The sequence below is a fragment of the Leptopilina heterotoma genome, unplaced genomic scaffold (assembly GCF_015476425.1).
Source record: "Leptopilina heterotoma isolate Lh14 unplaced genomic scaffold, ASM1547642v1 Lhet_73, whole genome shotgun sequence".
Classification (NCBI taxonomy): Eukaryota; Metazoa; Arthropoda; class Insecta; order Hymenoptera; family Figitidae; genus Leptopilina; species Leptopilina heterotoma.
Genome location: NW_025111169.1, coordinates 1,437,677 through 1,460,238, shown reverse-complemented (window position 1 = coordinate 1,460,238; position 22,562 = coordinate 1,437,677). Strand labels below are relative to the sequence as shown.

The window sequence follows — 22,562 nt, the reverse complement described above, 5'->3', positions numbered from 1 at the left end:
GGAGAGAAGGTTCCGGCCATTCAAGTTCAGTCTCTATAGAGAGTAGAATGAACCGACACTCTGGAGAAAGAGGGGGGGAGGTGAAACGGGAGAGAAATCGCGGAACGTCTGCATCGTGGAACGTCAGGAATCGCGTTCTGCATTTTGCCGACGAGCCTTCTTCTTCGAGAAATTCGCTCTTAAATCATTATACACACACGTCTTTTATAACATTTTTTTTTCTCTCTCCCATTAATTCAGATTCCTGGGAATAAAAATCCAAAAGGAAAATATTGAAAAACAGAATTTTTGGGAGAAATTAAAGTTAGTTTTATGTGGGGAACAGGATTGTCACTATGGCCAGGGAAATTAGGAAAAAGTCAGGGATTTTTTATTAAGAGTACTGAATAATTTAATTTTTAGACTTCATAAGAAAATTCTGAATTTTTGTCTTTTTTGTATCCCTCGTAACCTGTGAAATAATTCATTAAATAATTATAAATTATTTAATGAATAGTTTTTTACTTAAATATTGCAAAATTAATTGAATTTTAAAAGAGTAATTTTGGAGAAGTTACAAATTATTGCAGAAATTCAATTATTTTGAAAAGAAATAAAATTCTTCGTAAAAATTCAATTATCCCGTGTAGAAATTTCCCTACGTTTCCCGTTCAAAAATTTTTTAAAAATTGCGTCAAAATTTTAATTATCTTTACAAATAATAAAATTTTTCTCCGAAATTCAATTATTTTCAAAAATTTCAATAAAATTCTTGGCAAAATTTCAATTATTTTCCCAAATTTTCCTCTATTCAAAGATTTTCAATATTTACTATTTAAATAAAAAAATTATCCAAAAGAATTCAATTATTTAAAAAAAATTTTATTAAAATTCACTCAAAACACTTAATTATTTTTATAACTAGAATAAAAATTTTACAAGAATTCAATTATTTACAAAACTTTTATGAATTTCCTGACAGTAATTCAATTATTTTCATAAATAATAAATATTTTTACTGTAATTTAATTAGTTTTATAAATAATAAAATTCTTTTCAGGAATTCAATTATTTTCAATAATTTTTTTCAATTCAATGATTTTTAATATCTATTTTAATAAAATTTTCCAAAAGAATTCAATTATTGAAAAAGAATTATTATAAAATTCTACGCAAACATTTAATTATTTTCATAAATAATAAAAATTCCACACGAATTAATTTATTTAAATTAGAATTTGCATACATTTTTTCGAAAAAAATCAATTATTTAAAAATGGTTTTATAAAATTCTTCACAGTAATTCAATTACTTTTGTGAATAACAAAATTCTTTTTCGGAATTCAATTATTATCAAAATTTAAAATCAAATTCTCGGCAAAATTTCAATTATTTTCTAAAATTTTCCTCAATTCAATGATTTTCAATATCTACTATTTTAATAAAATTTTCCAAAGGAATTCAATTATTTAAAAAAAATTTATTAAAATTCTACTCAAAACACTTAATTATTTTTATAAATAATAAAAATTTTGCAAGAATTCAATTATTTACAAAACTTTTATGAATTTCTTGACAATAATTCAATTATTTTCATAAATAATAAATATTACACACAAATTAATTTATTTACAAATTTTTTTAAAATTTCTTTGCAATTATTCAATTATTTCATAATTCAATTCGTGTATAAATTATTTATTTTTGTAATAAAATAATAGAATTCTTGTAGAATTTTCTAATAAAAATTGATTTAAAAATGAATTTCAGTTAAAAATTTTAGATAATAAATGAATATTAAAAGCATTATAGCGTGAGTTTTTAGAAATAATTGAATTTTAAAAAAGAAATTCTTGATATTTATTAATAATTTTACTTTTTTATTTTTTTTCTTGTTTTTTTTAAAGAAATTCGAAAATAAAAGTAGTAGAACATTTTTTAGAGTAGCTAATTATATTTTTTTAGAGTGAATCAGAATATTTTCTAAGGTCAGGGAAAAAGTCAAAATTTTGTCTGGAAATTAGGGAAAAGCAAAATTAAGAATTAATTAATTGGAGAAGATTTTATTAAACTATTTTTAAATAAAAAGAGCAGATCTGTTAAAAATCATGATTTTATTAATAAACATCAAGAAAATCCGTTTTTTTATTTAATAATTATAAATAAATAAATATAAATATATAAATAAATAAATATTATAAATATAATATTATAAAATTAATTTTATAATAGAAGCATCATAGAATATAGCTACTTTTATTTTTCTTAAAAACTATTTAACCGAACACGTTGAAAAAATAAATGTGACTACCTTCTGTTTAATTAACAGTCTTTATATTTACCTCTATAATAAATATTGGTTTTTTTTATACATTTTTTATTTTTTGAATTTAAAACTATAAAAAAAAGTTCTGGTAGAAGTTTAAAGAATTAAATTTAATTTCTAACAATTTGATCAAATAAAAGTGGTGGCATTTTTGAATAAAAATTAGTTTTTTGTCGATAAGAAATATTTGTTAAACAGTAGGCTATGTTTCTTAAGTTGTTTCTTATTGACCGAAAATTGTAATTTTTATTCAAATGCAACTTTTATTTGTTTAAAATGTTATAAATTTGATTCTTCATGCTTCCACTAAATTGAATTTCAAATTTATTAATATTTATCTTTTTCATATAAAATACGAAATCATTACATTGAACTATTGTTATGAAATTGAAGTTCCCATGTTTTCGTTAAGGCCAAAAGTGAAAAAAAATTTGTAAGACCAAGAAGCAAATACTTAATCTTTGATAAAAAGAACTCTTTTGTTCCGATTCTTTGAGATTCATTTTTGGATTATTATTCCTTAACTCAAAGTTGAATAAAAAAAACCTATTTTTAAGTAAAAATTTGATTAATCATATTATTTAATTTATTTATAATTTTTTGTTTCTTTTTTTTTTTTTTGCAGAGGAAGAGCCGCTGGAAAACGGCAGAACCAATGGAAATCATTCGACGGGTTTACGTGGAAGTCCTGTGATCTCAAATTCCCGTGTGACACCACCCTCGGCTAATTCCGGCCACTTAACTGCCTTGCACTCCTCACATCATCAGTCTCATCACCATCATCAACAGAATAATCATGACAGTATGTCCAATCACATGGACAATCACAATTCAAATCATACACATCAACAGAGTTCTCTTTATGTCGACATTGAGACGAGCCACGACAGTAAGAAAAGTCGAAATGGGTAAGTGGCAACATTTTTTCTTCTCTTATAAGTTCAAACCATTCTTTTCTTAAAATCAAATGAAGCAAAAAAAAAAAAAATTCTCTGAAATAGCGCAGGGCTCGAATTTAAGTCAGTAAATTCCGTAAAGGTCCGCAAATTTGCTTTTAAAAAAATTACAAATCATTGCAGAAATTCAATTATTTTTCAAAGTAATAAGATTTTACACAGAAATTCATTTATTTTCAAAATTTTATTAAAAGTTTTGAATATAATTAAAATTTTCCTCAATTTAATAATTTTTTATATCTACTATTTTAATAAAATTTTCCAAAAGAATTCAATTATTTAAAGAAAGTTTTAATAAAATTCTACGCAACAATTCAATTATTTTCATGTAAGTTACAAACCTCTTCTCAAGAATTCAATTATTTTTCAAAATTTTAATAAAATTTTCAGCAACTATTTTCAATTATTTTCATAAATAATAAAATTCTTCTCAGGAATTTAATTATTTTTGAAAATTTTAAAAAAATTCTTTGCAAAATTCAATTATTTTCAGAAGTAACAATATTCATCATAAGAAATCAATTATTTTTAAGAATAACAAAATTTTTCATAGAATTTCAAATCTTTTTAAACATTTTAATAAAATTCTTCTCAGGAATTTAATTATTTTTGAAAATTTTTAGAAAATTCTTTGCAAAATTCAATTATTTTCATAAATATCAATATTCATCATAAAAAATCAATTATTTTTAAAAATAACAAAATTTTTCAAAAAATTTTAAATGTTTTTAAACATTTTAATAAAATTTTTTGCAATAATTAAATTATTTTCATAAATAATAAAATTCATCGCAGGATTTCAATTATTTTTAGTACAATTTTACAGAAATTGCGGAAAAAATGTAATTATTCTTAAAAATATAATTTAAATTCCTCGAAAAAATCAATTATTTAAAAAAATGTTTCTTTAAAATTCTTTAGAAGAATTGAATTATTTACAAAAATATTAGAATTTTTCAACAGGAATTCAATTATTTACAAATATTTTTAAAAAATTGTTCGAAACAAATCAATTATTTTAAATACGATTTTTATCAAATTTTTTTGAAATACTTCAATTATTCTTTTAGATTTTATTAAAATTCTTCCCAAGAATTCAATTATTTACAAAAATAATGAAATTCATTGAATAATTTCAATTATTTTTAATACTATTTTAAATTAATTGATCGAAAAATTCAATTTTTTTCACAAATAAAGTTTTCCACAAGAATTCAATTATTTAAAATAAAATTTTCATAACATTTATTATATTTCGAAAAAATCAATTAGGTATTTAAAACAATGTTTATAAAATTCTTATGAAGAATTCAATAGTTTATAAAAATAATGAAATTTTTCACAGAAATTCAATTCTTTTTAAACATTTTAATAAAATTTTTCGCAATAATTGAATTATTTTCATAAATAATAAAATTTTTACAGGGATTCAATTATTTTCGTAAGTGATAAAATTCATTTTACAAATTCAATTATTTTCATAAAGAATAAAACTCATTACAAAATTTCAATTATTTTTAATAAAGTTCTAATCGAATTCCTCGAATAATGTAATTATTCTTAAAAATTTGATTAAAATTCGTCAAAAGAATTCAATTATTTAAAAATTTATTGATAAAATTCTTTACGAGAATTCAATTTTAAGAAACATTAAAATATTCAATAAATTATTTTTTTTGTATTAAATAATTGAATTGTCGTGGAATTTTCTACTAAAAATTGATTTAAAAATGAATTGCACTTAAAAACAAATGAATTTAAAAATTCTCAAATAACTTTTTCAAAAATTATTAAAAATAATGGATTTACATAAAGAAAAATTTTAGTTTGAAACATTTAAAAAATTGAATTTTGGAAAAGTTACAAATTATTGCTGAAATTCAATTGTTTTCAAGAGTAATAAAATCCTTCGCAGAATTTTAATTATTTTCAAAACAATTATTCTAAAAAATTTTATTAAAAATCGTAGAAAGAATTTAATTGTTCAAAAATTTTGTTGATAAAATTCTTTATGAGAATTGAATTTTAAGAAACATTGAATTATTCAATAAATGATTTATTTTTGTATTTAAATAATTGGATTCTAGTAGATTTTCGAATAAAAATTGATTTAAAAAGGAATTATTGCAGTTAAAATTTTAGATAATAATTGAATATTAAAAGCAATATAGCGTGAATTTTTAGAAATAATTAAATTTTGAAATAAATATTTTTGAAAAAGTTTAATTGAATTTTTTTTATAGATATTATTTCAAGTTTTTATTTTCTAATACATATAATATATAATTGAAGAATTTATGAATAATTGAAATTCGTAAAATTGACAATTTTAAACAATTTAATTAAATTTTATAATTTTTGATTCACTATATAGAAATTGAAACTAAACATTTTACTTTTTGTTTTTTTTGCATTAATTTTCTTTTTAGAAAAAGTTGAGAATTTTATCTAAAATTGAAGACATATTGTAGCTGTATTATTTGCACAGTGCGAAATTACTATAGAGATATAAATTCTTGAAAGAGGAAATGGGCTAAAATAGCACACTTACTTTCGAATGGATTCTAAACTTTTTTTTTCTTTTCTTTATCGTTCGAACGTTTTCATAGCAAAGTACCCTACCGCGAGTTCTTTAGTTTCTTAAAGCATTTGCATACATTGCGTTTCATAAAAGTTTTGTAACGATGTAAGTTTCAAGATACAGACAAACCACAATTTAAACTTTCCGATAGTCAAATGTCCTTACTTGGAAGTTTCGAGTTTCATATTAAATAAAGATTTTTTGGCAAGTTCAATGTTCCATTTGCATTACATCTTTGGGGCATTAGGGATAGAAAAAAAAGAAACCCTTTTCTCCTTCAAAAGACGATTAGAGTTTATTTATTAAATAAAAAATTTTTTAAAAAAACCTTTCAATTTTTTATATTTATGACAATAATTTATTTTTAATAAGTACTTAATTTAATGATTTTTAATAATTTAATTTTTACTACTTTTCCAAAAGATTTCAATAATTTAAAAAAGATTTAATATAATTTTACGCAAACATTTAATTATTTTCATAAATAATAAACATTTCACAATAATTCAAATATTTACATATTTTTTATAAATTTACTCTCAGACATTCAATTATTTTCAAAATTTAAAAAAAAAATTTCGTCAAAATTTCAATTATCTTTACAAATAATAAAATTTTTCTTCGAAATTCAATTATATGTTCCAAATTTTTTTTAAATTCTGTCAATTATTTTTTAAAGATTTTAATAAAATTCTTGGTAAACTTTAAATTATTCTCAAAAATTTTCCTCTATTCAACGATTTTCAATATTTACTATTTTAATAAAGTTTTCCAAAAGAATTCAATAATTTGAAAAAAATCTACGCAAACAATTAATTATTTTCATAAATAATAAAAAATTTCACTAGAATTCAATTATTTACTAATTTTTTAATAAATTTTTTCGCAGAAATTCAATTATTTACAAAAGTAATAAAATTCTGCGTAGAAATTCAATTACGTTCCAAAAATGTTTAAAAATTCTCGGCAAAATTTCAATTATCTTTATAAATAATCAATTTTTTCTCCAAAATTCAATTATTTTAAAAAATTTTAATAATATTCTTGGCAAAATTTCAATTACTTTCAAAAATTTTCTTTAATTCAATAATTTTCAAAATATCTACTACTTTATTAAAATTTTCCAAAATAATACAAGTATTTAAAAATTTTTAATAAAATTCTAAACAAAAATTCAATTATTCTCATAAATAATTAAACTCATTGCTGGATTTCAATTATTTTCAATACAATTTTAATCGAAAATTTCGAAAAATGTGATTATTTTTTACAAATGTTATTAAAATTCCACAAAATAATTCAATTAATTAAAAATGTATTGATAAAATTCTTTGTGAGAATTCAATGTTAAAAAACATTTAATTATTTACTAAGTTTTATTTTTTTTGTACTTAAATATTTGAATTATCGTAGAATTTTTTTATAAAAATTAATTTAAAAATTAATTTTCGCTAAAGTTTTAGATAATAATTGAATATTAAAAAAGCATTATTAAATGAATTTTTAGAAATAATTGAATTTTTAAAAGGTTTTTATTACAATTTTTTTATTATTGATTTTTTTTATAAAAATCTTTTGAAAATTTGAATTTTTCATACTTTTAACTACCAATTCTGTAGAATTATTTTTTTTAAAAAAAGTTTATTTGTATTTTTTTGAAATTATTTGAAGTTTTTATTTTCTAATATACAATTGAAGAATTTCCGAATAATCGATGAAATTTCGTAAAATTGAATTGTAAAAAAAAGAATTGGAAAATTCTTAAGGAATTTTTTTAAAATTTATTCAATTTAATTAATTTATTGAAGAATTAGTTAAAAATTCTAGAAAATCTTAATTCTCATGGAAAAATAATAATGATGATTAAATATTTATTTAAAATTGAAGTTATTGATATTTTCGAATAATCAGGGCTAGAAATTCAATTATTTTCAAAAGTAATAAAATTCTTAGCAGAAATTCAATTATATGTTATTAAATTTAAAAAAAATTCTCGTCAAAATTTTAATTATCTTTATAAATGAATAGCAAAATTCTTCGACAAAATGAATTTCAATTAAAATTTTAGATAACAATTGAATATTAAAAGCAATATAGCGTGAATTTTAAGAAATAATTGAATTTTGAAATTAATTTTTTTGAAAAAGTTTAATTGTGGATTTTTTTTTGAAAAATTATTTAAAGTATTTATATTTATTTTCTAATATATATTTAATTTAAAAATTTACGAATAATTCAAATTTTTTTCGAAAATTATTAAAAATAATTGATGAAGGAAGAATTTTAGTTAAAAATTCTTGAAAGTAATAATTTAATTGAAATGATAAAAATAATTTTGAAGCAGTACAATATTCTTATAATAAAAAATAAAGATTTTATCACGAGCCATCTTCAATTATTATAAAACATTCACTGGTTCAAAACCTGAATAATTCGTAAATTAATGTAATTGAATATTTTTTTTAAGTATGTGTAATAATTTTTTAGAGTGAATCAGAATATTCTTTAGTGTCAGGGAAAAAGGCAAAAGTTTGTCTGGAAATTAGGGGAAAAATTAATTTTTTGTGTCAACCCTGTTCGTTTAAAAATTAAATAGAGAAAATTCAATTAGAGAGTATTTTAAAAAAAATTATTTCCTTGATATTTTAGTGTCGACGCTTAGCGATGAAAATTATTATTTAGTGTTTTAGAGATTAAAAAAAAGTCACTAATTTTTCTTCTTTTCTTTAATTTTGAAAAAGAAAAATAAAACACTTTTTGAAACTAAACAAATTTTTTTCGATTTTGAGAAAAACATTGTTTCACGCTCAGCATATCGACACTAACTTCAGGGATATCTGTAAAAACTTTGCATTTGAAAATTGAATTTTACATGAGAATTTTCTGTTTCGCAGACCATGCGTGATTCGTTCAGGCACAAGAGAAGTACACAACAAATTGGAGAAGAATAGAAGGGCACATCTTAAAGAATGTTTTGAGATGCTAAAGAAACAACTTCCTTCACAAGATGAAAAAAAGTCATCGAACCTTTCCATTCTACACGCTGCAATCAGACACATACAGGTATGCTAATCACTTTTTATTTTTTAACCTTTGTTTAAATATTTTACATCCGGCTTTTCTTATCTTTAAACTGTTATTATTTTCAGTATAGAAAATATTTTCCCAACTAAAGATTCGATTTTTTTACCTCCGTTGAAATTTTCATTAAAACTAACGAAAATATTTTTTCTTTTATTAAATATTATTTATATATTTTTATTTATTTTTTATATTTTTTATATTAAAAATTATTCAATAAAAAATTTTTTTTACAAAATCATTTTAAAAAATATAAAAACATTGAGAAATAATTATTCGTAATTTCTGTATTAAATAATTGTTTTCAGTAGAAAAACGTAACACTTCTTTTTTTTTGTGAGAAACTTATCGCAACTTTTCCTAATATTTTCATTATTATAATATTTTTTTAAAAAAAATTGCACAACGACCTAATTCGTGATAACTAGAATGTATATTTATTCAAGATGGAGTAAAAAGATAATAAATAAATTGAAAACAGGAGAGATGTTGGGTGAGAAAAGTATAGAGAGACTATCATAATATGTATACACTTTGTATATAATGATTAGAAAGGCTTATATATATTAAAAAGGTTCTTGACTTGTAAAATTTATATGTATAAATTTAGATCACACGTTTTACGTAACACATTTTGAATCATAATGTCTAATCTTCAATGTACATACATATATTTATACAATATCAGAGTGTGGCTTATAAGAAAGTTGATCTTTCACCTTAAGATCAGTTGCGAGGTGCGCAGTAATTAAATTTTTTTTTTCCTTTATTTTCTCGAGTGCAAGTTTCAATTCTTTCTGGGGAGCTTTCTTTATATTAAAACTTTTATAACAATGGCGGAAGATTGGTGTATAAAAGTTTTTCCATCCAGACATAAACTGAGGCGTAACTTTTTTTTTCATTTATTTAACTTACTTGACTTTTGTCTATGTTATCAATTTGTATCTAGAGTCAGTTTTTTATTCGAAAATTGAAACAATTTTTCACATGAAAAGTTAAATTTTGATAGAAATTCAATTTTTTTATTAGTTTGTAAAAACTGCTCTCTAAATTTGAATTAGTAAACATTTTTACTAATTTGAATTAGTGACTGATTTAATTAATATTTAAAAATAATGTATTTTTAGAAGAATTTTAGTTAAAAACAGAAAAAAAAATTTAGTTTTGGAGAAATTATTGCAGAAATTCAATTATTTTCAAAAGTAATAAAATTCTTCGCTGAAACTCAATTGTAGGTTCAAAAATTTTTAAAAATTGTGGTCAAAATTTCAATTATCTTTATAAATAATAAAATTCTTCTGTAAAATTAAATTATTTTAAAAAATTTTAATAAATTTTTGTCAAAATTTCAATTATTTTCAAAAATTTTCCAAAAGGGTTCAATTATTTAAAAAAGTTTTTGATAATATTCGACGCAAATATTCAGTTATTTTTGTAAATAATAAAAATGTCACAAGAATTCAATTATTTACAAATTTTTGATATAAATTTCTTCGTAATAATTCCATTATTTCCATAAAAATAATAAATTTTGTTTTACAAAGATTCAATTATTTTCGAAAAAAATAAAATTAATTTTAGGAATTCAATTATTTTCATAAATGCGATAAAACTCATCGAAGAATTTCAATTATTTTCTATACAATTTTAATTGAATTGCTCAAAAAATGTAATTATTCTTAAAAATTAAATTTCAATTCCTCGAAAAAATCAATTATTTAAAAAAATATTTTTTTTAATTTTTTGGAATAATTCAATTATTTACAAAAATATTAAAATTTTTCACAGAAATTCAATTATTTTCAAATATTTTAATAAAATTGTTCGAAAGAAATCAGTTATTTTAAATACAATTTTAATTGAATTTTTTTGAAATAATTCAATTATTCTTTTAGATTTTAATAAAATTTTTCCCGAAAATTCAATTATTTTAAAAAATTCTAATAAAATTCTTTGCAAAATTCAATTATTTTCATAAATAACAATATTCATCACAAGAATTCAATTATTTTTAAAAAGTAATAAATTTCTTCTTGGAAATTCAATTATTTTAAAAAATTCTAATAAAATCGTTCGCAAGAATTCAATTATTTTCATGAAAAATAAAATTGTTTTTCGGAATACAATTATTTTCGTCATAAATAATAAAACTCATAACAGAATTTCAATTATTTTCATAAATAATAAAAATATCACAGGAATTCAATTATTTACAAATTTTTTTTATAAATTTTTTCATATAATAACTCAATTATTTTCATAAACTTTTACAATTTTTTTTACAGAGATTCAATTATTTTCGTAAGTGATAAAATTCATTTTAGGAATTCAATTATTTTCATAAATAGTATAACTCTTTGCAAAATTTCAAATATTTTCAATACAATTTTAATCGAATTCCTCGAAAAATTTAATTATTCTTAAAAATTTTATCAAAATTCATCGAAAGAATTTATTTATTTAAAAATTTGTTGATATAATTCTTTATATGAATTAAATTATTTTCATAAATAATAAAACTCATTGCAGAATTTCAATTATTTTCAATATAATTTTAATCGAATTCCTCGAAAAATTGTAATTATTCTTAAAAATTTTATTAGAATTCGTCAAAAAAATTCAATTATTTAAACTCCGGAAGTAAATATAAAGTTTAAACAAAAAAAAAAAAAAAATATGCAAAAATTTCAGAAAGTTTACATTTTACCATAAAAAAAATATATATTAAAGTTATTGGATTTGTTTCCCTTCGTTTTTTATTATTCAATCTAAATTTTAAAACTTAGCTAACAGTCATCAACTTTTAATCCAACTCGAGATGTAAATTTTTAATTTTTAATTCATTTTCCGCGCATTTAACCGTTGAATTTATTTTTCAATATCAAGAAAGCACTTTTAAAATTAAAAATTTACAGAATAAGAAAACGTTTCTAGCATTTTCGAATTATATATATTTAAATGGAAAAGCTACTTTAATGTGGGAATAAAAATTCTAAAAAAAAACGTGCTGAATTAATAAAAAGATGTACATATTAGTATACGAAATATTAAAATTGTATGTTAAACAGTTCATATTTCATCCAATTATGAAAATTAAAATTCTAAATAATAAAAATTCAATTCATGACAATGAAAGAGGAATTAAAATTCAAGAATAATAATATAAATTATTGTGAAATAAGTAAATGAATAATTGGAACGAGGATTCGTTATTAATATTCTGTTTGCGTCTTTATCGATATTAAAAAATGTTTTTATTTCTATCGAAAAACTTATTACTAAATATTGTTATTGTTTGCACACCTGTAGCTATTACAAGTGTGCTTATTCAACTAAATTAATTGATCTATTAACTAATCGAGTGCGATTAAATTTTAAATAACTAATAAAATTTACTTTCATATTTTTAATTGGTGAAAATGTTTACTAACTTCAATTAGTGACACACTTTTTGCTTTTTAATTAGTAAATTTTTCAACGGGTGGTACAAAACTTTAATTTTGTTTTTCCCTGAAATTATTTAATTAAATATACATATAAGAAAATAAAAATTTGAAATAATTAAAAAAAATTCGATTAAACTATTCTAAAAAAAATTAATTCTACAGAATTTTTAGTTAAAACTATAAAAATTTCAAATATTCAAAGATTTTCATTAGAACAGTTTTCAAAATTCAATTATTTCTAAAAATTAAATAAAATTCCTAAAATGAATTTTATCACTTACGAAAATAATTGAATCTCTGTAAAAAAAATTGTAAAAGTTTATGGAAATAATTGAATTGTATACCAAGTTGAAGTCCACAACGTTGATCAACGAAAAAAAATTGTTCACTTAGTAAATTAATTAAAAATGACGCATAAGTATTGACACAAAAATATTTAGAAAAAAAAATTGATATTTATATTTTGATAATAATTATTTTACAATTAAAAATTAAATTAAAAATAATACTTGAATGCATTAAATAATTTTTTTTCTTTGATAAACGTTGTGGACTTCAACTTCGTAATTGTATTATGAGAAAATTTATAAAAAAAATTGTAAATAATTGAATTCCTGTGTAATTTTTATTATTTATGAAAACAATTAAATGTTTTTGTAGAATTTTATTAAAATTTTTTTTTAAATAATTGAATTCTTTTGGACAATTTTATTTAAATTGTAGATATTAAAAATCATACATATTTGATAAAAATTATTGAAAATAATTAAAAGTTTGCAAAGAATTTTATTCAAATTGCTTTAAATATTTAATTATTATCTAAAATTTTAACTGAAATTCATTGTTTAATGAATCTTTATTACAAAATTCTACGAGTATTCAATTATTCATTTAGAATTTTATTTCTTTATTTAACAATCAATTAAGTACAAAAATGAATAATCAATTGAATAATTGAATGTTTCTGAAAATTGAATTCTGATAAAGAATTTTTTATCAATGTCAGAAGTTATTTTGGATATTTTCTTTTTTATTAAAATTTTCTACGGAAATATAGTAAAATTTAGTGCGAAAATAGTAAAAATTGACATAGAATCTGTAAACTATAGAAATAGTTGAAAATTTACATTTTCAAAGTAAGAAAATATACAATAAATTCGACGATAAAATATTCGTAATCGTGTTATCATACGATTACGAATATTTTATCATCGAATTCAGTGACATTATATTGTAACTGTAAATATATATTATAATAAATAATACATAATTTTGTTTTTCGTAAATATAAATTAATCGCGTTAGCGTATGAGATGATTAAATAAAAAAATATAGAATTTGTGAGGAATCGGGGAATAATAAATGAAAAATCAGTTTTTGCGTGATAGAGAGTATTTTATTTATGTGTGTGAGCTTAGAGACAGTGGTGTCTGACGGGCACTGCCTTTTACTACTGAGTAGACAAATATCCATTCTCATCGCGCGTTTACATAAAGATTGTGTGCGTAAGTCTGTGCGCGTGCACATCAAGTCCGCAGACGCGCCCCGCGAAGGTCGTCTACTCCTTTCCCTCTCCACCCTTTCGATTCCCAGCATCCCCTCTTATTCGCTTAATATCCCTCTCTCTCTCCCTCCCACCCTCTCTACGTACACCATTTTTCCCAATAAAACGCACATGCTGTCTCTCGATTGCCATACTTACTTCTCCCCCTCCGACTTTTTCATTTTTCAATATTCTCAATCTAAATCTATTTTCTATATATTCAATCGATTTTTCCCCCTGGCACTCAATATGGAAATTAATTACTATTATATTTATTTTTAATTCAATTTTTTTATCATTATTATTTTAAATATACTCTATTGTTATTGTTATTATTACAGTGTTGTCATCACAAAAATTTAATTTTGTTTTTCCCTGACTTTTTCCTAATTTGGAATTTCATATCATTCATTAGAGAATTTAAATATTTATAAAAATAATTTAATTATTATTAATAATAATTAATTTCTTTCAACTAATTTTATGCAAATTTTAATTTAAATAATTCAATTCCTAAGAAATTTTTATTATTCATGAAAAGAATTGAATTCTTACGAAGATTTATACAAAAATTTTTTTAAATAATTGAACTCTGGAAATTTTATGAAAAATAGTGGATATTAAAAATAATTGAATTGCGAAAAGATTTTAGAAACAATTAAATTTTACAAAGAATTTTATTTAACAATTTTTGACAATAATTGAATGTTTGTGTGATATTTTATGAATAAATTTTTTAATGATAATTGAATTCCTAAAAAGTAATTTATTTTTTATGAAAATAGTTGAATTCTTGCGAACGATTTTATTAGAATTTTTTAAAATAATTGAATTCTTGTAATGAATATTGTTATTTATGAAAATAATTGAATTTTGCCAAGAATTTTATTAAAAGGCCTTAAAATAATTGAATTTTCGGGAAGAATTTTATTAAAATCTAAAAGAATAATTGAATTATAGCCAAAAAAATTTAATTAAAATTGTATTTAAAATAATTGATTAGTTTCGAACAATTTTATTAAAATATTTGTAAATAATTGAATTCCTGTGAAAAATTCTAATATTTTGTAAATAATTCAATTATTCTTCTAAAGAATATAAAAAAATTTTTTTAACTAATTGATTTTTTCGAGGAATTGAAATTAAATTTTTTAAAATAATTACATTTTTTGAGCAATTCCTGTAAAATTGAATTAAAAATAATTGAAACCCTGCAATGATTTTATTATTTATGAAAATAATTGAATTCTTCAGAACCATTTTATTAGAATTTTTCAAAATAATTAAATTTCCAAAAAAAAATTTATTACTTTTAAAAATAATTGAATTCTTGTGATGAATATTGTTATTTATAAAAATAATTGAATTTCCGGAAATAGTTTTGTTATTTATCGATATAATTGAATTCATTCGAAGAATTATTTATGAAAATAATTGAATTCTTGGGAAAAATTTTATTTAAAACCTAAAAGAATAATTGAATTATAGCCAAAAAAATTTAATTAAAATTGTATTTAAAATAATTGATTAGTTTCGAACAATTTTATTAAAATATTTATAAATAATTGAATTCCTGTGAAAAATTCTAATATTTTTGTTAATAATTTAATTTTTCCAAAGAATTTTAAAGAAATTTTTTTTTTAATAATTGATTTTTTCCAGGAATTGAAATTAAATTTTTAAGAATAATTACATTTTTTGAGCAATTCCTGTAAAATTATATTAAAAATAATTGAAATCCTGCGATGATTTTTATTATTTATGTAAATAATTGAATAGTTGCTAAGAATTTTATTAAAATTTTTAAAAATAGTTGATTTCCTGAGAAGAATGTTTTTATTTATGAAAATAATTGAATTCTTGCAAACCATTTTATTAGAATTTTTTAAAATAATTGAATTTCCAAGAAATTTATTACTATTAAAAATAATTGAATTCTTGTGATGAATATTGTTATTTATGAAAATAATTGAATTTTGCAAAGAATTTTATTAGAATTTTTTAAAATAATTGAATTTCCAAGAACAATTTTGTTAATTTTAAAAATAATTGAATTCTTGTAATAAATATTGTTATTTATGAAGATAATTGAATTTTGCAAAGAATTGAATTTTCATGAATAATTTTGTTATTTATTGAAAAATTCTAATATTTTTGTAAATAATTGAATTCTTCCAAAGAATTTTAAAAAATATTTTTTTAAATAATTGATTTTTTCGAGGAATTGAAATTAAATTTTTAAAGAATTTTCAATTTCAAGGAATTGGATTAAAATTGTATAAAAAATAATTAAAATTCTGCGATGAGTTTTTCTATTTATGAAAATAATTGAAATAAGGAGGAAATATATATAAATTTTTTTTCTTGCAATGTAATTTTTGCTCGCAGATTTCTTTCCGTGTAGACAAGTTTAAGTCTGCGAAACGAACTGTTTGGAGCCACGTGATTGTGCGGCCATCGTCATCGCTCTGCGTGGCACGTATATATGAAAGTTATCGATGTATGAGCCACTTTACACGCTCTCAACACGTTTCAAGAATATGCTGGCTCTTTATATATTTCAGACCCATTTCTTTACCTCCAACGCAATTTCCATACATTTTGCGCTATACCTATTGATGTTTAAAACATACACCTCAGTATTTATACACATGGGCGATTCTCTCTCTCTCTCTCTCTCCCTCTCTCTGAAAAATATTTATCTACCGCTTTTTTATTTTCTCAAAACTCAATTTTTGTAATTTTTTTTCTTTTCTCTGCTTTTTTTCAATTTTTTCAGTCTTTTCTTCTTTTTTCAATTTTTACTTCTTTTTTTTTCTTTTTTTCTTTTTTTCAAATTTCTTTGGATTTTTGTCCAAAAAATTTTTGTTCTTAAACAATTTTTTTTTTTGGGTAATTTTTTTTCTAGACTATTTTTTACACGGACAATTTAATTTGAAACAATTTTTCTTCTCAAACAATTTAATTTCAAATAATTTTTGTTCTCAAACAATTTTTTTTCTAGACATTTATTGCTTAGAACAAGAATGGTTTGAAAAAAAAATTGCCTGGAAAAAAACAGTTTGAGAACAATAATGGTTTGAAAAAAAAATTGTGTGTAAAACATAATTTACTTACAGACAATTTTTTTTCTAATCAATAATTGTCTAGAAAAAGAATTGCTTGAAAAAAAACAGTTTAAGAACAAAAATTGTTTTAATAATTGAATAATTTTTTTTTTAAACTATTTTTTTGTTCTCAAACAATTAGAACCTTGCAAAAAAAATTGAAAGGAAAAAAAATTGTTTGAAATATAAAAATTGTTTGTCAGGAAAAAATAATTTTTTTCCAGACAATTTTATGTCAAACAATTTTTTTTCTATCAATTTTTTTCTAGGCAATAATTGTCTATAAAAAAAAATTGCTTGAAAAAAAAAACAGTTTGAGAACAAAAATTGTTTTAATAATTGAATAATTTTTTTTTTCAAACCATTGTTGTCAAACAATTTTTTTATAGATAATTATTGTCTAGAAAAAATTGATAGAAAAAAAATTGTTTGAAATAAAATTGTCTGGAAAAAAATTATTTTTTCCAGACAATTTTATTTCAAACAATTTTTTTCCATATTAATTATTTCCTAATTATTTTTTTTTGTAACTTTTTTACATTCTCATCAAAAATGAGAAAGTCTTGGATTTGTTCGATTTTTTCTAAACAAATTTATTCCATACAATTTAATTTGAAACAATTGTTTTCCAATACAGTTTTTTTTTGTTAACAATTTTTTTTCAAACAATTTTTGTTCTCAAACCATTTTTTCCGGGCAATTTTTTTTCTAGCCAATTATTATTGATTAGAAAAAAAATGGTTTGAAAAAAAATTGTCTGGAAAAAAATTAATTTTAGTATTTGAAGCGCAAATGCCATTCAATTGATTTGAATAAAAATTATCTGATTCAAGTAAATATTTTATTTGATAACAGCAAAATAATCGTTTATTTGAATCGAAGAAATTTTTTTCCAGCGTACAAAACATGAAAACGAAACAAATATATAAACGGCTTGAATTATATGTATACACACATTTATGTAACACTTTGTTTATAACGTAACGGATTAACTGTCTCGTTATTCAAGCAAAGTTTCTCTTTCAAACAATTATTATGCCATTTGAGATTTATGTGACAAACGGGAAAAACATTTTTTTTTGTCCGCAGGCGATAAATGTTTTTTTTTTTTTTGCTTCCAAAAAGAGAAGCAATTTTTTCCCTCTTTTCGAAATGGAGAAAAAAATAAATATAGTTTAAATATCAAGATCGACTATATTGTGACTATATAGTTTGCGTGTCACTTGTCTTCTCGTTGATCTGAAAAACTGTCTGGAGTTCTCTCGATTCCGTGTTACTTTTAAACGGAACTTACACTTGTGTCACGAATTGTATTTATAAAGAAAACTACGTTTCTACTTCCACAATCTCAGTGTATATACAAGAAAACCGGTTCAATTCACGCGATGTCAATTATTAAATTCCCGTTTCATCCGTTATTAGAACATGAATTGTAAACAATTTTAAAGTTAATTTTCGTGGAGTAATTTTTTTTTTTTTTGCTGAGGGAAAAAATTGCGATTTCTTCTTCTTTGCGAGTAGAAGTGAGAAGAGAAGGAAAAAGTGTTTCGAGAAACAAGTTTTTAAAAGCGTGTTTTTACTTTTAAAGTTTTATCAACTCTATACTGTGATTATATTAAATTCTATGGAAACTGGTATTATAAAGTTGCTGTCAACAGTTTTCGCATGTGTCAAACGAAAGTTGTTTTCAGAAAGAGCTACTGAATTTCTTTACTCTGCACGCACGTGATTTATATTCTCTTGTTTGACGATTTATTAGGAATGAGAATATTTTATTGAACGCACTATAAATAAATAAAATAGTTTTGTTAGAGCCGAAAATTTTTCGAAGCAATTTTTTTTTTTTTTTTTTTTTTGTGACAAATACGTCCTCAGGTAGTTTTTGTGTAGGCGAATTTCTAGATCATCTGTATCAAATTACACGTGCGAGCTAAAAATGACATTTTCGTTAACACTGCATCACTTTTCTGGATGTTGAAATCTTTTTGCTTTATTCCCAACGTGTTATTTATAATCGTTCACGTAGAAAAAAAATTCATCGCTGTCGATAAATTTTCTGCAATAAAAATTTTTTTTCGCCAAAAGAAATTTTTTTAATGTTCCAAAAATTATGAACGTTTAGATTTTTATGTGTTACTTTTATCAACATTTGAATTTTGTTACAAAATAGTTAATACTTAATAGTTTTAATTAGTTAATAGTTAATTGTTAATAATTTCACAATTAAAATTGTTGTAAGATTATATTGAATTTACTGATTGATTATAATTTTTTCTCATTTTACAAAATTGGTTTTTTTTTAGGTCCATGAAGTTTTAAACGTTTAAAAAACGAAAAATTTTAATTCTACCAGACCAATTTTTTTTTCACCCAGACTTAAAGGAAATGTATCAGGGAAGTCAGATGTATCATTGTTAACGTGTTTCGACTTCCGGAAGTCAGCCATCTTGGATTTATTACATTCCGTATATATCTCTTACATAGAGGTATACTAAATTATCGTTTAAACACCCGCCACCAATTTTTTTTTCCGCGAAATTTTTAAAGAATGTTTAGAAACACTCACTGAACAATTTCGAACAAATTTCGACTTCCGCAAGTCCGCCATCTTGGAAATAATAACCTCAAAAAATACTAAATCTGCGTTTATACACCCGCCACCAATTTTTTTTTCAGCGAAACTTTGAGGGATTGTTAAGAATGGTTCACTGAACAATTTCCAACAAATTTCGACTTCCGGAAGTCCGCCATCTTGGAATTAATAACCTCAAAAAATACTAAACCTTCGTTTAAACACCCGCCACCAATTTTTTTTTCAGCGAAATTTTCAGAGAATGTTTAGAAACACTCACTGAACAATAACGAACAAATTTCGACTTCGGCAAGTCCGCCATCTTGGAATTAGTAACCTCAAAAATACTAAATCCTCGTTTAAACACCCGCCACCAACTTTTTTTTCGGCGAAATTTTCAGAGAATGTTTAGAAACACTCACTGAACAACTACGAACAAATTTCGACTTCCGCAAGTCCGCCATCTTGGAATTAATAACCTCAAAAAATACTAAATCTTCGTTTAAACACCCGCCACCAATTTTTTTTCAGCCAAATTTTCAGAGAATGTTTAGAAACACTTACTGAACAATTACGAACAAATTTCGACTTCCGCAAGTCCGCCATCTTGGAAATAATAACCTCAAAAAATACTAAATCTTCGTTTAAACACCCGCCACCAACTTTTTTTTCGGCGAAATTTTCAGAGAATGTTTAGAAACACTCACTGAACAACTACGAACAAATTTCGACTTCCGCAAGTCCGCCATCTTGAAATTAATAACCTCAAAAAATACTAAATCTTCGTTTAAACACCCGCCACCAATTTTTTTTTCAGCCAAATTTTCAGAGAATGTTTAGAAACACTCACTGAACAATTACGAACAAATTTCGACTTCCGCAAGTCCGCCATCTTGGAAATAATAACCTCAAAAAATACTAAATCTTCGTTTAAACACCCGCCACCAATTTTTTTTTCCGCGAAATTTTTAAAGAATGTTTAGAAACACTCACTGAACAATTTCGAACAAATTTCGACTTCCGCAAGTCCGCCATCTTGGAAATAATAACCTCAAAAAATACTAAATCTGCGTTTATACACCCGCCACCAATTTTTTTTTTTAGCGAAACTTTGAGGGATTGTTAAGAATGGTTCACTGAACAATTTCCAACAAATTTCGACTTCCGGAAGTCCGCCATCTTGGAATTAATAACCTCAAAAAATACTAAACCTTCGTTTAAACACCCGCCACCAATTTTTTTTTCAGCGAAATTTTCAGAGAATGTTTAGAAACACTCACTGAACAATAACGAACAAATTTCGACTTCCGCAAGTCCGCCATCTTGGAATTAGTAACCTCAAAAATACTAAATCCTCGTTTAAACACCCGCCACCAACTTTTTTTTCGGCGAAACTTTGAGGGATTGTTAAGAATGGTTCACTGAACAATTTCCAACAAATTTCGACTTCCGGAAGTCCGCCATCTTGGAAATAATAACCTCAAAAAATACTAAATCTTCGTTTAAACACCCGCCACCAATTTTTTTTTCCGCGAAATTTTTAAAGAATGTTTAGAAACACTCACTGAACATATTCGAACAAATTTCGACTTCCGCAAGTCCGCCATCTTGGAAATAATAACCTCAAAAAATACTAAATCTGCGTTTATACACCCGCCACCAATTTTTTTTTCCGCGAAATTTTTAAAGAATGTTTAGAAACACTCACTGAACAATTTCGAACAAATTTCGACTTCCGCAAGTCCGCCATTTTGGAAATAATAACCTCAAAAAATACTAAATCTGCGTTTAAACACCCGCCACCAATTTTTTTTTCAGCGAAATTTTCAGAGAATGTTTAGAAACACTCACTGAACAATAACGAACAAATTTCGACTTCCGCAAGTCCGCCATCTTGGAATTAATAACCTCAAAAAATACTAAACCTTCGTTTAAACACCCGCCACCAATTTTTTTTTCAGCGAAATTTTCAGAGAATGTTTAGAAACACTCACTGAACAATAACGAACAAATTTCGACTTCCGCAAGTCCGCCATCTTGGAATTAGTAACCTCAAAAATACTAAATCCTCGTTTAAACACCCGCCACCAACTTTTTTTTCGGCGAAATTTTCAGAGAATGTTTAGAAACACTCACTGAACAATTACGAACAAATTTCAACTTCTGCAAGTCCGCCATCTTGGAAATAATAACCTCAAAAAATACTAAATCTTCGTTTAAACACCCGCCACCAATTTTTTTTTCCGCGAAATTTTTAAAGAATGTTTAGAAACACTCACTGAACAATTTCGAACAAATTTCGACTTCCGCAAGTCCGCCATCTTGGAAATAATAATCTCAAAAAATACTAAATCTTCGTTTAAACACCCGCCACCAATTTTTTTTTCAGCCAAATTTTGAGAGAATGTTTAGAAACACTCACTTTAATTAACTATGCAGTTTCCACGAATTCTTATAAAAAACTGTCAACTTTTGCTGTTTCTGGCAATAATTTCTTTTTAAATAATTAATTTTTGCTTCCTCGTGAGGAAGCTTTGCAGTCGTTTAATTTACAAAGTTTTTAAAAATCCTTTCAACAAATTTTCTGCTAGATAGAACTATGTTATATAAGACCCTGAACAATTGTCGGGATCTATTAATGTGTGTGTGTGTGTGGATCCCGATTTTTGTGTACACGATAGCTCGAAGAGGTTTTAACGAATTTGGCTAAAATTTACCAGGTATATTTATCAGAAAAATATCTCGAAATGTATTGATAGACTTTTAAAATTCTGAAAAAAAATTTTTTTTTTAATTTTTGTTTAAGCTGGTTATTGAAATTAATATATAATAAAATCTTATTCTTTGCATCAAGGCGAATCGACTAGTCTATACAAAGTATAAATAGTATGAGAATTTACTGAGTTAATCATAATTAAAGCTGAAAAATTCGCATTTTTATCAAAAAATGAGTTCTTTACGCAAAATTATG

General features: G+C 22.8%; 1 protein-coding gene across 3 annotated transcripts in view; it reads left to right on the top strand.

Annotated features, from left to right (window-relative positions):
• Nucleotides 1-22,562, top strand: part of LOC122510653 (histone-lysine N-methyltransferase trithorax-like) — a 109,219-nt gene that overhangs the window by 52,928 nt on the left and 33,729 nt on the right. For all 3 annotated transcript variants that reach the window (XM_043625430.1, XM_043625429.1, XM_043625431.1), the window contains 2 exons: nucleotides 2,931-3,213; nucleotides 8,737-8,905. In XM_043625430.1, coding sequence (XP_043481365.1) covers nucleotides 2,931-3,213; nucleotides 8,737-8,905 — 452 coding nt within the window. The remainder of the gene's footprint in view (nucleotides 1-2,930; nucleotides 3,214-8,736; nucleotides 8,906-22,562) is intronic.